The sequence below is a fragment of the Mus musculus genome, chromosome 12 (genome assembly GCF_000001635.26).
Source record: "Mus musculus strain C57BL/6J chromosome 12, GRCm38.p6 C57BL/6J".
In the NCBI taxonomy this organism is placed as follows: Eukaryota; Metazoa; Chordata; class Mammalia; order Rodentia; family Muridae; genus Mus; species Mus musculus.
In genome coordinates this window covers 79759854-79774602 of record NC_000078.6, presented here as the reverse complement: position 1 = coordinate 79774602, position 14749 = coordinate 79759854, and the positions used below count along the sequence as shown (strand labels likewise).

The 14749-nt window shown below is 43.3% G+C and overlaps 1 protein-coding gene across 20 annotated transcripts in view; it reads right to left on the bottom strand.

The window, feature by feature from the left end:
* Nucleotides 1–14749, bottom strand: part of Rad51b (RAD51 paralog B) — a 550979-nt gene that overhangs the window by 73658 nt on the left and 462572 nt on the right. For all 20 annotated transcript variants that reach the window (XR_003950009.1, XR_003950005.1, XR_003950007.1 and 17 more), the window contains one exon: nt 7429–7532. Coding sequence is in view for 7 of the 20 variants with exons in the window: in NM_009014.3 (NP_033040.2) it covers nt 7429–7532 (104 nt within the window). In the remaining 13 variants the exon portion in view is untranslated. The remainder of the gene's footprint in view (nt 1–7428; nt 7533–14749) is intronic.

The following is a 14749-nucleotide window of genomic DNA, read 5'->3' as shown; positions in this document are numbered from 1 at the left end:
AGCAGGAATAAGCCTGCTACAAAAATAAGGGCATATGGTTTAACACACTAATAAATATATTCTTTATCCACACATATGTTTCCTACACTTTTTCGGTGTTTCAGGGTTTTTTTATTTTTTGAGATGGTGGTAACAACTAATTTTACAACTCTACTTTGACAAAAAAAAAAAAAAGCTTTCATTTTTATTTAGACTTTTAAAGTCTCTAAAGTGCTCAGAATCTCCTAGGAAAGATCCACTCTTGGAGTCCATGATCTGTCATAGCTGAAAGTTAGAATAAAGGGCCTTCAACGGAAGGGCCAGGCACCAACTGCACCTGTGTTTTTAACTGAATGTGCCCAAGGCCTTAAGAGACAGCTCCCTTTCCTGGGATCCATTAAGAAATGGTGATAGCAGGCATACTGATTTTTTCTTGATAAAAATGTTGTTATTATTATTATTATTATTATGATGATGATGATGATATATGTGTGTTTTGCTTGAATGTATGTTTGTGCTCCACATTCATGCAGTGACTGTAGAGGCCAGAAGAGGGTGCTGGATCCTTGTAACTGGATATACAGATTGTTGTAAGCTGCCATGCAGGTGCTGGGAACCAAACTTGGATCCTCAGGAAGAGCAGACAGTGCTCTTAACAACTGAGCCACCCCTCCAGCCCCTAGCCACTGGCTTTTTTCCAAGGAACCATTTCAGGTGTGTGTGTATTTCTTAAGTGTGGAGATAGTCATAGGGGTTGTTGACTTGGTAACAGTGTTGTCCTTTTCTCTATTAGACCCGTGTATATGCTCTATGACACCAACTCAACATAACCGTGGTCATAGCATCCTTTCAAGTAGAATTTCCTCAGATTTTTCCTTATCTACTTACTTGCCCTCCTACCTACCTCCTTACTTACCTTCCTACTTACCTGGTGGTCTGAAGAAAGAAAGAAAGAAAGAAAGAAAGAAAGAAAGAAAGAAAGAAAGAAAGAAAGAAAGAAAGAAAGAAAGAAAGAAAAAGAAAGCAAGCCCAAGTCTTTAAAAGCCACCATTTTCCAAATCTGTACAATACCTGTTTAAGAGCATTTCTGATTGAGGAGTATGGGCAAAAGTTCAGATTTCACACTTGAGCAGTCTGAAAAGGGAGGCAACGTTCATACTCAAGGCAATGCACTTGGCTGGAATTCCATGTTCCCTTGGCTGTTTCTACAGACATTTCTGCTTAAAAGAAGGTCCTCCCACCCAGTCGCATGGCCAAACTCTCTTTTGCATATGTGATCTGTGATCACTCTTCCCCACCCCCCACTTCTCCCCTGCTCTCTCTCTTTACCTACACAGAGCAGACAAGCAGATGTGCTGGGGTGAAAAGCGAGCGAGATGGTATGATTACCTAGAAGCTGTCTGTGAGAACAGTTTATGTTTGTGTTAAGGCTTAACTAAGTATGATCTCTCTGGAGCAGAAATCTTCAGAGAGATCTGAAAGCAAGGAGACACAAAACTGTGTCTGACTGTGGCTTACATCAACCTAACATCATTTAATGTCTGTGAGTGAACACAGGCATACACCTCATATTGTGGCCAATTCTACCTTAAGGACTTTTGTGTACCCTCAAGTACTCAAGCCACCTGCCCCTAAAGGTGGCTCTCTCATGTGACATGGGCCATGTTTAGGGCTCTGGCTTGGTTATTCTAGTAGACTGGCTCCAGTTCTTCCATAGATCCCAGCAAATTGCTTCTGAACTGTCTTTGTGGTCAATAGTCCCATTACACTGCTATGCAGATGTCTGCTCGCAGTAGTAATCTGAAGTGGAACTTTTTAGCTGACTACTGGGGCTCTAAGGAACTACTAAACTGCGACATTCAGTATGGGGAAGAGTAACTCAAGGCTGGGTTCATGTATTAATAAAAAAAATGTTTCCTTCTCATCATTTGTTTTATGACGATTGCCTGGGACTTGCCTCCTGTCACCTTAGCACACTAAGAAGGATTTGTCCACCTCTTTCCTTTTCACCTTCCATCAGAACCAAGACCTTACATGTATGTCACACAACGTCCTCAGCTCTGAAGCTACATCTTCACTGAGCTCCTAATTTGGGGCTTGTGAGTACAAGAAGAGACCTAAGTGTCCATACAACTGTAATCCAGAGGGAAGTGGGGGAGGGGGGTGTCAATGAAGGCTTATGTCTTCGCAGTGACAAAGACTGGGCCTTTGACAAGTATAAAATGGATTCTGAGAAAACTCCATCATCAGAAAGGAAACACTGGCTACTCAAGTCCAGGACCGCCAACAACCTATGGCACTGAGGAAAGCCACAGATCCAAATCAGGATTGGGACTTGAGTCTACAGTATTGGTCTTATCAACATATGGGCTCATCCCTCAAGTGTTCAATAACTTTAGGGTGCCTCCCGAGCAGAAGATGAAAATACCGTTATAAAGTCTATTCAAATAAACTGCCTATATGAAATGACTACTTCCTCCCAATCTGTTGAAATAGGAGAGTCATAATATTTATTTCGTCAAGAGGGTGTGAGGCTTAGCCAGGATTAATTTGTTTCATTACTCCTTCTTGGGCACTTCAAAATTTATATAATGCCATATGTGGTTTGTAGGAACAGGCTTCATGAGGATTTGATGGAAAATACTCTGAAGGTTCCATCAGGTTTTGCATCATTTCAAGCACAGCCACCTACGCTCCAACTTTCTGAGTCACCACAGGGAACCCGATGCTTCAAAAACTTCTCAAATGTTAGTCTTGGCCAAGTCACTGTGTATATTGCTGCCTCCTTTTTATTTTAATTTTCAAGATTTGTTTATTTATTTTATGTACATAAGTATGCTGTAGCTGTCTTTAGACACACCAGAAAGGGCATCAGACCCCATTACAGATGGTTGTGAACCACCATGTGGTTGCTGGGAATTGAACTCAAGACCTCTTGAAGAGTAGTAGTCAGTGCTCTTAACTGTTGAGCCACTCTTCAGCCTCTTTAATCCTCCCAGAACCTTTACCAGTGGCAGAGCCTTCTATCGACTTTGCATTTACTAATTATTGATACTCTTATAGAACATACCATTTTCATGGTTGTCTTTCCAAGCAAACTGAGCAATCAGAGGGGATCGGCTACATTTCTTCATTCTTTGATTCTAGTATCTTCTGCCATAATGAGTAGACAGGGGGTGATTCAGTAAAAAAAATTGTCAGACAAATGCTGAGAGGAACCCTCTACTCAGTGATAAGGCAGAATCCACCCTGTACCATCATGTGACCACCTTCCAGCTGTTTTTCTGTGCTGGGCACCATCCTGACATCTTCCCTTTCTGCCTATCCTTATTTAAAGCGCGAGCTCTTAACCTGGCTAGTTCATTAAAATCACCTGGGTGAGCATGAAACGGATGCTGATGCTTATGTGCTGATGCTTATGTGTGCTCTCCTGTTCCCCCTTCCCCAGGCAGAGGCTTTGCTTAGCTAGTCAGTAGTCAGCATGGAGCTCTGGCATTGGGCATTTCATAAAGGATCTTGTACTGAAGCTGCAGTGCAGCCAGGCTTGAGAACTTCTGGCTGGAAGTACTCAGGTCCCCCCAGCCTTTCCTAGTGCTTTCTAGGACGCCCCTGATGATTTCACCTTTCTTTAGATTCACAGTGTTTTAGCCATCCATGCAGGAGTTACCCAGACACCATCCTGTGGTGGCACTTCAGTATCCCTTACTCTGGCTTCCCTGTTGATTATCCATGAGTGCATGCATGTGCATGCACGAAATCTCCCCTCCTTGACTGGAAGGTGCTCTGGTTCAGAACTATGCCTCCTTCCTCCTGGCACCTCTAAGCCATGCACTTGGATGAGCTCACACATATTTTTGGATGATTTTTAAAGGTCAAGGATAAGCATAAAGCCTAGTAGAGGTCACCTTCATTCTGCTCGAAAGCCATGTCTTCAGTTAGAAGAAAAATACTGCGAAACGACTACAGCAGGGCTGAAGCAGCACAGGGAAGGTGCAAATGAAAGCCAAGTGAGAAAGAGCCCCGAATTAACTCAAAAGAAAGCATATTACAGCTTCTTAAGAAGGTTTTTGCAAACACGGAAGCAGAATAAACAAGAGGCTGAACTTGGCTTGTGCCCTGATAAGGAGATTTCTTTCTTAGTTATATAATTTTACAACGTTTCCTGGGTGTAAAGAAAATAATCAAAAAAAAAAAAAAAAAAAAAAAAAAGAAAAGAAAAGAAAAGAAAAGAAAAGAAAAGAAAATAATCAGCCAAGGGGGGCTGCTTCCTCCTTTACTTTACACTTTACTCCTAGGCTGCTCAGCTTGGCCTGATCCCTGCTGGCCCCATGATCCCAGCTTAGGCCTTAGATTCAGAAGCCCTGGGGCAGGATAAAAACATAATCCTCATTCTATAAGTTTGATCCCTTGGTAGAGTGGTCTCTGTTTGCAGATTGAAAGCAAAACACAAACCAAGACACACAAGCGATACCTGCCGCCTTCGAGTTGGTGTCTCAGAAGTACTGACTATCCTGAAATGGCCCTACGTGCTCTCCTGCTGAGAAGCACCATAAGAAGGTATTTCTAGACTAACTTGAAAGGATTGTTTTGTTACCCATATCACCAAAAAGTCTTATCTTCGTATGGCTTCCCTGTGTTGTCATGAACTAAGACCACAGGAAAGAGCAAGTGAATCACTAGGCGCACTATCTGCTCGGACAAGATAAGGTCATCAGACCGAGATGCGTTATTATAGGTATTATAATCCTAGGTATTAGGTCACACATTTAACAGTATATTTCTTCTGAGAAATTAAAATGTGTGTTATCTTGTCTGGATTGGTAGTTCAGTCATATTTTTATTAATTGTTTGTTATTGTTTGAAAAGAAGACTCGAAGGCATTCAAGTTTGTTGCTGACTCATTAGTAACCAGGGCAACACATTTCCCTTTGTAGATCATACCAATGGCCCATCTAATGGGATATGAGTTCATAGATGGTCACTGATCCATCCACACTTTGTTCCTGTGCTCTTCGTGTAATCAATGGCCTGTGTTTGACCCTAACAGTCAAGAGCCACCCAAATCCTCAAGTCACCAAAGATACAAAAAAATAACATTGGTTCTGTCAAGTACTTTCTGTTGGTTCTGACAAAATAGACATGGGTGAACGTGTTATAAAGAGACCAAAAAAATATGGTTTTAACTTTATTTATTTATAAATTTTATCTAGAATTAGAAAAACTAGAATCTGGATGCCTGGATTCCATGGTGCTGTATGTGAAAGATCACAGAATCAGTATGTTTCAGGAAGAAAGCCATCTCAAATCGAAGGCAGAGATACTATGGGTTTTCAAGAAGTAGGGTCCATGAAGTGAAAGAACCAAGACTGACATTGAGAACACAAAGGTCCCTGTACTCACAGATAAGCACTAAGGAAACCAGCAATGTTAACTACACAGGCTTGTCTCTTTAGTGGAAGGGATGTATACCTGTTCTGTATACCAGAGGGCCAGGAGGGGATATACAGTTAATAACCTGGTGACCTTTGCTATCTATAGGGCCAGGCCTCGCCCGAATCCCCTAGATTGTTTATTCCAGACTCTTCCTCCTTAGAACTTTATCTTCAACTTTGTCTCTCAGTCAATAGAATCCATCCTTACGGATGTCACAAGTACTATATAGCCTGCTGACCTCTACCTTATCTATACGACCAAGACCACACCGGATCCTAGGCCCTTAATCAATAGAAGAGGTCACGTGTGCTTTGCAAAAAAGACTTTTGATGTAGTCCTGCCTTAAGCTTTACCTTGCACACAGGATTGAGATAACCTTTACCAGGAAACTTATTCCCAAAGTTTTATTGTACTTAAATGTGTCTAAAATAAACTGCTTGGTGTCAGACTTTTGTAGTTTGAACCAACACCAGCTAAGTCATGTTAACTGGATTTCCTTCTGACCTCACGAGGACTGTTACTCTGCCAGCCCTGGTGGTCACAGAGACCTCTGCCCACACCGATTCACAAAGAATGTTGCTCTTTTCAGTGCTTTTCGGATAGCTAGCTACACACTGCTTTTCCACTGACACTCATCCATCTAAGGGACACACCAATGGTCATTAGGTTCTCCAGAAATCGTCTGGATGTATTCCATCAAGAAAAGTGTTGGCCTCAGAACCAGGATACCGGAACCACAGTGGAAAGGTGTCCCTGAGTAACAGGCATGCTAGGGCTTGAAAACACAAGAATGCTTCCTTGGATGGAATAAGCAGCTTTATCTTCTCGGAACAGGGCTGACCTAGTGTCCAGGCTGAAATGTTGTTTACACAAGCCCAAGAAAATCAAGAAGAATCCTCTGGTCTGTAACCAAGGACATCCATAAAGTTGTCTGGAAAAGGCAAATAAATGCCCATGTCTGTATTTGATGATCCCTGGCTCCTTGCTACAAGAGTCAATTTATCTCCTGCTGTAAAAGCAATACCATCCTGCCCCATCTCCCCTGGAAAGGCCCACCAGTCCCACCCCCTTCTTCATTAACCTGGATTTGCTGTGTATTTAGCTGGCAAATCTGGCATGTGAATTCTTCTCCACTCAAAACATCAGGGTATTCACCCAATCCTTTCCCTTTGCCAGATTTCCTGAGCGATGCCAACTCAGTCTGGTCAAAAAGTGGGATAAAGGTGAGGCAGGGCATCAGGAGATACAACCTTTGTGAGTTTTAAAAAGATCAGGCTCTAGGGTTCCTTTCTCTGGAGTTGGGAGAGAAGATTAAGTAGGGGGTGGACAGTATTACTTTCTGAATAGAGGGATTCTCTCTTGAGGCCAGAAGTCTAAACAGGGGGACCTGAGGAAGTCATTATGCTTTCAGAGCATCCTCTGATGATACTTAGTTCTTAAAACCCCTAGCGTATGTGGCAACGTGAAAGCTACACACTGGGCTTAGCACTAAGTAGAAGGTGTCCACCTTAAGGTCTCAAAACACACACACACACACACACACACACACACACACACACACACACACACACACACACACACGGCAAGAAAAGGTATGGCAACTATTTAATTTGCTCACAAATTAGCTAGTCTTGAACACATACCTAACAGAATAATCACTTGGAGATGAGGAATTTAAATCCCTCATCTCCAAGAGTGGTCCCCAGTCATTCACAGATGTTGAGGAAATGCTAACCGCAGGACTCACTCTCAAACTGTTTTCCTGTGATATGGCCAACTCCCCTCCCCCTGCAGCCTACCTCTCCACTCTTACCCCCACTTCAATCCCCACCCCCACCTCCCACCCCCCCACCTGTTTTATTTTAGTTGCTCTTAGGACAAGAGAGTTTTCCTTACGGTCAGTCAGTTCTTGCCCAGGACAGATATGGTGGCGACCACCTTCAGATGCTCTGATTTCCAGTTCATCTTTTTCTCTTACCTTTACACTTGAAGAACTCTGGGAGAGCATTCACTCACCTGCCTTCTCTCTGAATCAAGGTACTGGAGAATCAGCCGGGTGTTCACACAGTGACCCCATGTGTTTCCTAGTGCAGCTACCAAACAGCTGGATCCAGAAGTGCCTGAAAGGAGACAGAGCAAAACCCAGTTTGCAGAGAGGTCCTGCCTTACATGGCATTTGACTTAAGCTCAGTCATTATTCTTACTCAGAAGGGTACTCAAGGCTCCATCACAACAAAAGATGAGTTAGAGAAGGCCAACACTAAGGAACTGGGGACTAAATAAGAGTCAGCATGGAGTCCTTCAGCTTTAGCAGAAAGTGATCCCCAATGGGCAAACAAAGGCAGTTACACATTAACAAGAAGATGCATGGTGTGGCAACAAAGCCACTACTCAAAAAGAACCACACCTCTCCCATCCTTGGCAGAAGGGCACAGCGCTCCTCTATTGTTTATGAGCGGTCTTGGTTTAGTTGAACTGGCAGATCTTCGTTTAGATTGCTATGCAACGTAACTCAGTTTTCCTTATTAATCTCATGGCATATATGACATTCCTTTGCCCTCTCTCCTTGTGAACATCCACAGCCAAAAGGGAATCTGGGAGAGCTCAGCCTTTCGTATCCAGTCCGCTTTAGCTTGCTCTATTTCAAGAGAAACATTCCTTTACCCTCTAAGACTTTCCTGCAAGGAGGATCTGAACTGGACTTCATGTGAATTCCTAGCTTACTTCAAGTTGCACGTGGACCGCTATCTCATAGCTGCAAAGCCTCACTGATCTCTTTTGACACGACCAGGAGAAAGCATCCCTACTTCCAACCCCCTTTCTCTTTAAAGGCAAGCTGCCAAGCCCTGCTTCAGGGAGTCCAGCTCTCTCTAATCCAAGTCTGGCACAGCCTGAGGGCTCCTCCTCAATCTTTGCCCTCTTTGACTCCAGGCCATGGCAGGGAAGTTGGCCTGAGGGGGCCCATGGAACACTTTGCCTCCCATTGAGACGCCATCTCCTATCAATGAGGAGACTGAGAACATAGACGTTCACTGAATGAACTGAAACAAACGGAGGCATCATTCATAGCCTCCTCACGGCATCATCTCATCTGCAACTCACCACGGTCAAGTAGCAAGTGGTCCTCTTCCCCAGGACAGACAAAGTTAAAGGTAGAACCAGCTCCACCCAGCCACAAGTTCTTGGGTCTAAAAACCACAGCAGAGAAATGATGTTCAGTGGGTCTTAGCCAGGGGTGATTTTGTTGGCTAATGCCTAAGTGAGAGGGCTACAGGCCTCTAGAAGGTAGAGGCCAGTGTTGTTGCTGAACATCCTGTAATGCACAGCACAGGACTCTGACAAGGGTCTATGCACCCCTTGATAATACAACAGTTCTGGAACCCCAAAGTTAGGTAATGCACTGGGTGAAAATCAATAGCATGGACTTCATTGAGGAGGTTTAAAGAATTTAGCATCAAATAGAAAAGAGTAAAATTTAAAGTATCCCTGGCTCATGTGTACACAACCCAAAACATGAACAGAGGAAGGTGAAAATAAATAATCTGGCTATGTGAATCTGATGACCTCGCCTCCTGATCCAATCCTCTTGGGTCCTCCATGCCGGAGGATAAGATGTGAACGCCTGAACAGTATATTCTGTGGTCTTTGTCTTCCGCCCCTGCCCCTCCCTCCGACTTTACCTCTCTGAGCTTCCTGTGTCCTTTCCACTTCTCAGTTCTCACCAGCCTTGACCTCGAATCAGCAGGCGATAAAGCTCCCCACTCCTACAGACTCTTCTGGCCTTCTCTGTTGACTTTTGCCTCAGAGAGAGCACGTCTTTAGCCTTTCTGTCTTTCATCTCTCTCTTCTTCATCTGGGTGGACCCCAGGGAACTGGGCACAGCCAGCGTTTTTTCCAAATAGTACCAAATGCTAAAAAGCCATTGGGTGGTTATGAAATGCATGTTCATTGTTAGTAAGAGGCCAGGTCTTTCTCACCTTAGAGATGAACTCACTTCCAATTTCCTGGAGATACACAACCTTTCCATCTCTCTTCCACTATCCCCCCCCCCCTCCAGTGCTATATATGCTTTGTTCATGGTACTGCGTTACAGAAGGATATTTTCCTACAAGTAGATAGCACATTTTGAACACATTCCCCCATATCTCTCTGTTTTCTCCTTTCTTTCTTCTCCCTCCTTATTAGCCACCTTTGATTTATTGTTTCCTTTTCATATTCACACCATATGTACATGTAAGATTTTATGGATCTATATAAAATCTAGGAAGTATGAGTAAGAAAAATACATAATATTTGCCTTTGGGGGACTCAATTTACTTAATACAAATATCTCCAATTGCATCCATTTTACTGCAAATGATATAATTTTATTTCTCTTCATGTCTGAAAAAAATTCCACGTGTCTCTATAAACCGTATTTTCTTTAACCACTCCTCTGCTATAGATATAGGTTGATTCCATAATTTAGCTACTATTTTTATGTATATATGTGCACCATGTGTGTGCTTGGTGCCCACTGGGGCCAGAAGAGGGTGTCAGGTCCCCTGTAACTGGAGTTATGGGGAGCTGTGAGTCACCACGTGGGTGCTGAGAGTGGAACCTAGGTCCTCTGTAAGAATAGTGAATGTTCTTAACTGCTGAGCCACCACTCCAGTACCTCTTTTGATTTTTTCTTTTAAAAAGAAAAGCCAAAAATCAATGTTTTGAGGACTTGGTCTGAGGCTATTGTTCAGTGGAAGAGTACTTGCTTATCACATACGAGGCCCTGGGTTCAATTCCATAGCACCACATAAAAAATTTCCCTCAATTTACATTTTAAAGGGTTGTTGTTGGTGGTGTTCTGTTTTGTTTTGTCTGTATTTGTTTTTTAAGACAGGGTTTCTTTGTGTAGACCTCATTGTCTAGGAACCAGTTCTGTACACCAGGCTGGCCTTGAACTCACAGTGATTTGCCTGCCTCTGCCTCCAAGTGCTGGGATTGAAGGCATGCACCTCCCAACCCCCCCCCCCCCAGCTAAACAGATGGGCTTCGTGCCCATCAAGATTTTCTATGTGCTCATAGAAAATGTATGGTATGACCTCATGTCTCAACTCTACCCTGTGTCCAGAGCTGCCTCTCAAATGCCAAATTCTCTTATCATCACAATAAATAACTATTGCCTTCCTCCTCTAAAGTTACAAAATACCTTTTAAAATCCTCTCACTTACCTCCATTTTCTATTGTGGCATATTATTTGTGTGATTTTTGTATAATACACATTATAAATGAGCCAGAGGCATGCCCGGTTTGTGCCAGCAGGCCCTGTATCACTTAACACAAGGATGCTTACACTGACTAAATGACTAATAAGTTATTCCCATGCTGAACCATGTTATAGACTTGTTTTAACAGCATATTTACATTCTTAATTCTACCTTAAGCTAAAATTAATAGGTTTGCATTTTTTCAAGCTAACTGTAGCAGCCAGCTGTTTATACATCTCCTAAGTGAGCGGATTAAGTGAAGCTGTGCTTCACAGTTTGCCAAGAAAAGGCTACATGTGAACAATTAGGAGTTACTAATTGGTTAAGAACTTACAACTTTTTTTTTTTTTTGGTGGTGATAAAACTGGTGGAGTGTCCTAGTTCTAAAGGAAGGCAAAGGATGGTTCTAGAGATCAGAGACACGTTCAGGGCATGGGTGACTGTTTTAAACATTTCATAAAAGTAAATAAACAAGCAAATGGTTATAAAACCAACAAAAATAAAGCAAAATGAAAAACTCTATACCACGAGGCCCACGGGAGCGGGATGGAGGGGTGGCAGACACTTGGCTGTTCTTTGGTCAGATATATTTGGGATCTAATCAAGGGCTGCAAGGGCAAATGACAGAGAAAAGCTTCCAGGGAAAACTCTGAGTGAGTGACCTTGAGGAGACGTGTTCCAGACACACTTGCAAGCATCAGGCCAGTGTAAGAATAACCCCAGCAAGGCCTTTAAAGTTACTAATGATGAAGACAATGCTTCCAATTTTACTATATACTAGGCACTATGTAAACCCCTCAAATAGAGGCACCTTACATTGTTTGAATTTCATATCTCAGTACACATTTTTTGAGCCTATGAGATAGCAACACTATCAGTTCTACTGACAGACTTAAGCTATGAGAGATGAAGGCAGTTCCTTAAAGTCACGTAGATTGATTAACGGCAGAGCTAGGTTTCAAAACTAGGCTGCTAACCCCTACTTCGATTAGCCTTCTCTGGGCTCATCAGGTCTTGAAGATCAAATATCTTGTTATTCTCCTGTGCACAGGGGCTGAGAAGGGTCTTGGATTGCCCAAAGGCCCATTTCAGGAACGGTCCTGACAAGTTATCTTATCACTCCTATGAAAATGCTTGTCACTCAGACTCCACAGTCAGCTTCCTTTGTTCTGATGTTCAGTGATAACACAGGGCAAGAGGTCTCAACGAAGGCAGCACATGCATGCCCTGGCTTGGCAAGTTATTTAACTTTGCTCAACTGGCCTAGCAGCTGCATTCACACAAGTCAGGTGGCCTACAGCTGACCTTTAAGCTAGAGGCTTAAACTCAGGTTAGGAGAGGAAAGATAGGTCACTTCACGCAGCTTCAAACACAAGAGAAGAACTGGAGGTGGCTCTGGTGGTAGATGACTTGAGAGGGGTCAACAGGGAGGCTGTCAGTTACTATACATTCATGGTCTTGTTTCCTACAGGAGAACTTAGTGGTCCTTTCTGTCTTTGCAGTTTCTAGCATTCCCATGAGAGGGCTGGAATAAGTGCTCACTAATGCTGTTTATGCAAAATTCAAAGCAGGGAGAGTCTGCTTACTGACTCTTTATAAAAGGTGATTTCCTGCCCAGTGACCTCATTGGTTAGGAAACTGATAAGTAGGTCTTCTCTGTGTTCATTTTCAGCGGAAGTTCTGAAAACTGGGGCACTCTCCCTTCCTCCCATTTTTGAACAACTGTGATATTTAGACCTGCCAAGGCTGTATGACTTCATTGTCTGGCATTTGGTGGATTCCGATACAAATAAAAAAATAAGTCAAAGACATGAACTGGGACTTGAAAATATTTTCATGATTGGGTTGTTTTTTTCCTTTTTTTTTTTCCCCATCCTCACAGGCTAGAGTCTGCAAGGTCCCCAGAACAGCCTAGTTCATTCACACTGAAGTGAGGCTCTCTCAAAAGACTGTGGGAATCCTTATGCCCCACTCTGTCAGAGACTTGGCTAGGTGAGTTAAAGCTTGCTAGTCTCCTTCTGTGATTGCTTACCCATCTGTAAAATTCGAATAATAATTCTTGCCTCCAGGCAACCAAAGGTTCTTGGTGACCCTAGATGGAGATACTTGATATGGCTAAGGATAAATAGCAGGAACAAAGATACAAACACAGAAGATGAAAGGTGAGGGGGAAAAGATGTTTAATCGCAGCTCTCTCCCTTTCTTTCTTTCTTCCTTCCTTCCTTCCTTCCTTCCTTCCTTCCTTCCTTCCTTCCTTCCTTCCTTCCTTCCTTCCTTTCTTTCTTTCTTTCTTTCTTTCTTTCTTTCTTTTCCATTCTAATCGTTATCAGAGATAGCAAAGCTTAGGAATGACTCGGTGAGGATCTGGACGGAGCTTCTAAAACTTCTCCCAGAACTGCTATCTTTTGGAGCCAGTTCCCAGCCTCTGGTGGGAGTTGGATAGGAAAACACATTTCTCCCATGGTCTCTCTGCTCTGTACACACAGGATGTAGATCTCATGATTTCAGGGCTAGAGGAGGATAGCCAAGTTGTTAGGGAGCCTGGTTTCTAGAAGGTGATGGGCAGCTGGTACCACTCTGTGTCAGTCAGTATTTAGGAAGGGCCTGTGTGTTTATGTGTGTGTGTGTGTGTGTGTGTGTGTGCTGTAATGAAAAAGTTTCTTTTCTGAAAACATTTAAATTTATGACTTCTCTGCCAAACATTTCTGAGAGGTTAGACTGTTGCTAGTGAATAGCAGAAGCATGTTTGCTCTGTGGCAGAGGACTCAATTTTAAGTGAATAGACTTATGCATGTTTAAAAATAAGTGGAAAACCCCCACCCCCAAAACAAACAAACAAAAAACAACCCCCTAAAACCAAACTAACAAAGTGGTGACTTCCAGAATAGGAACGGAAGGGAAGGGGAAGGGCTTAAAGGAGTGAATGTTTGGAATACTTGGTTCTTCTTGTCCAGTTGGGTAAAAAGTAAGTTCCTGGGATAAGAAGTAGGAAGTTACAAACGACAATACTCAGGGTTTTCAGGACTGAAATGAGTGTAGGGAAGGATGGTGGGTTACCATGGGAACTTTTTATGGCAGGCCTGATGGTCTGGCCTGTGGTTCTACTCCTGGTTTAGCTGCAGGCTTTCAACAGGAACACTTGGGAGAAGGAGCAGCCATAACAAAGCACCCAGGAGTGAGCCACAGGGCTGACTTTCCCCAATCCTCAGTAGCTTCACCCATGGTCAGAAGGAGTTGTTCAAAGTGACTTCAAATGTCCTTGGGTATACTTACAAACAAAAACAAAGACAAAACAAAACAAAACCCAAAACCAATAAACAATAAACAAACAAAAAAAAATCCAGAGTCTATGATATTTTGACAGCAAAAAAATTGGCTTCTTATTTGGGACCTTGTCTTTTCTAGGAAGCCTGAGTGCACAGTGCTTCCATACTGCCTTTAACTGCCAGGCCCTGCTCAGCAACCATGTATACATACCTAAAGACAGTGCAAGTGTGCGGCCCCTTTGCCGACAACAGGTTTCTCCCCAGACCAGGCCTTTTTCTTTGTCTGTTCTACCTACTACAACCCACGAGGACCAACTTCTAGCAAACACAATTCCCAATCAACAAAGCTTTTAAACTCCAGAGTCTGAGTGGTTGACTGGGACCAGATGGGGATCACCATCCATTTGATTCCAATTCTCCTGTACCAGACCAGGCCAGGGAGCCACTGACCTGTGGCAGACATTTTCCATGGGCTCACCCATTTGATCTAGGGAAATGCGCGGAGAATCTGGGTTACCCCAGTAGAAAGATGAAGTAGGGGAAACATTCAGATCCCCCCCCCCCCCAGCTTTCCACATAGTCAACACTGCCTAGCTGGGTCTCAAGAATCTTCACTGTGTCTGATGTAGAAAGACAGCCGCAGTTGAAGATGAACGGGACACTGCCCGGAACAGGAGTTTTAAAAAACGAAGATTCAAGGTGACCTTCGAGTTCCATGGAGCCACAGGGCCAACATATCAAACAGAGAGATTGGGAAGGCTCAAACATCTATTCTCCAACACAATTTCCTTGGGGGGCTTGCAGTTCGCTAACTGAACCTGTGAACCA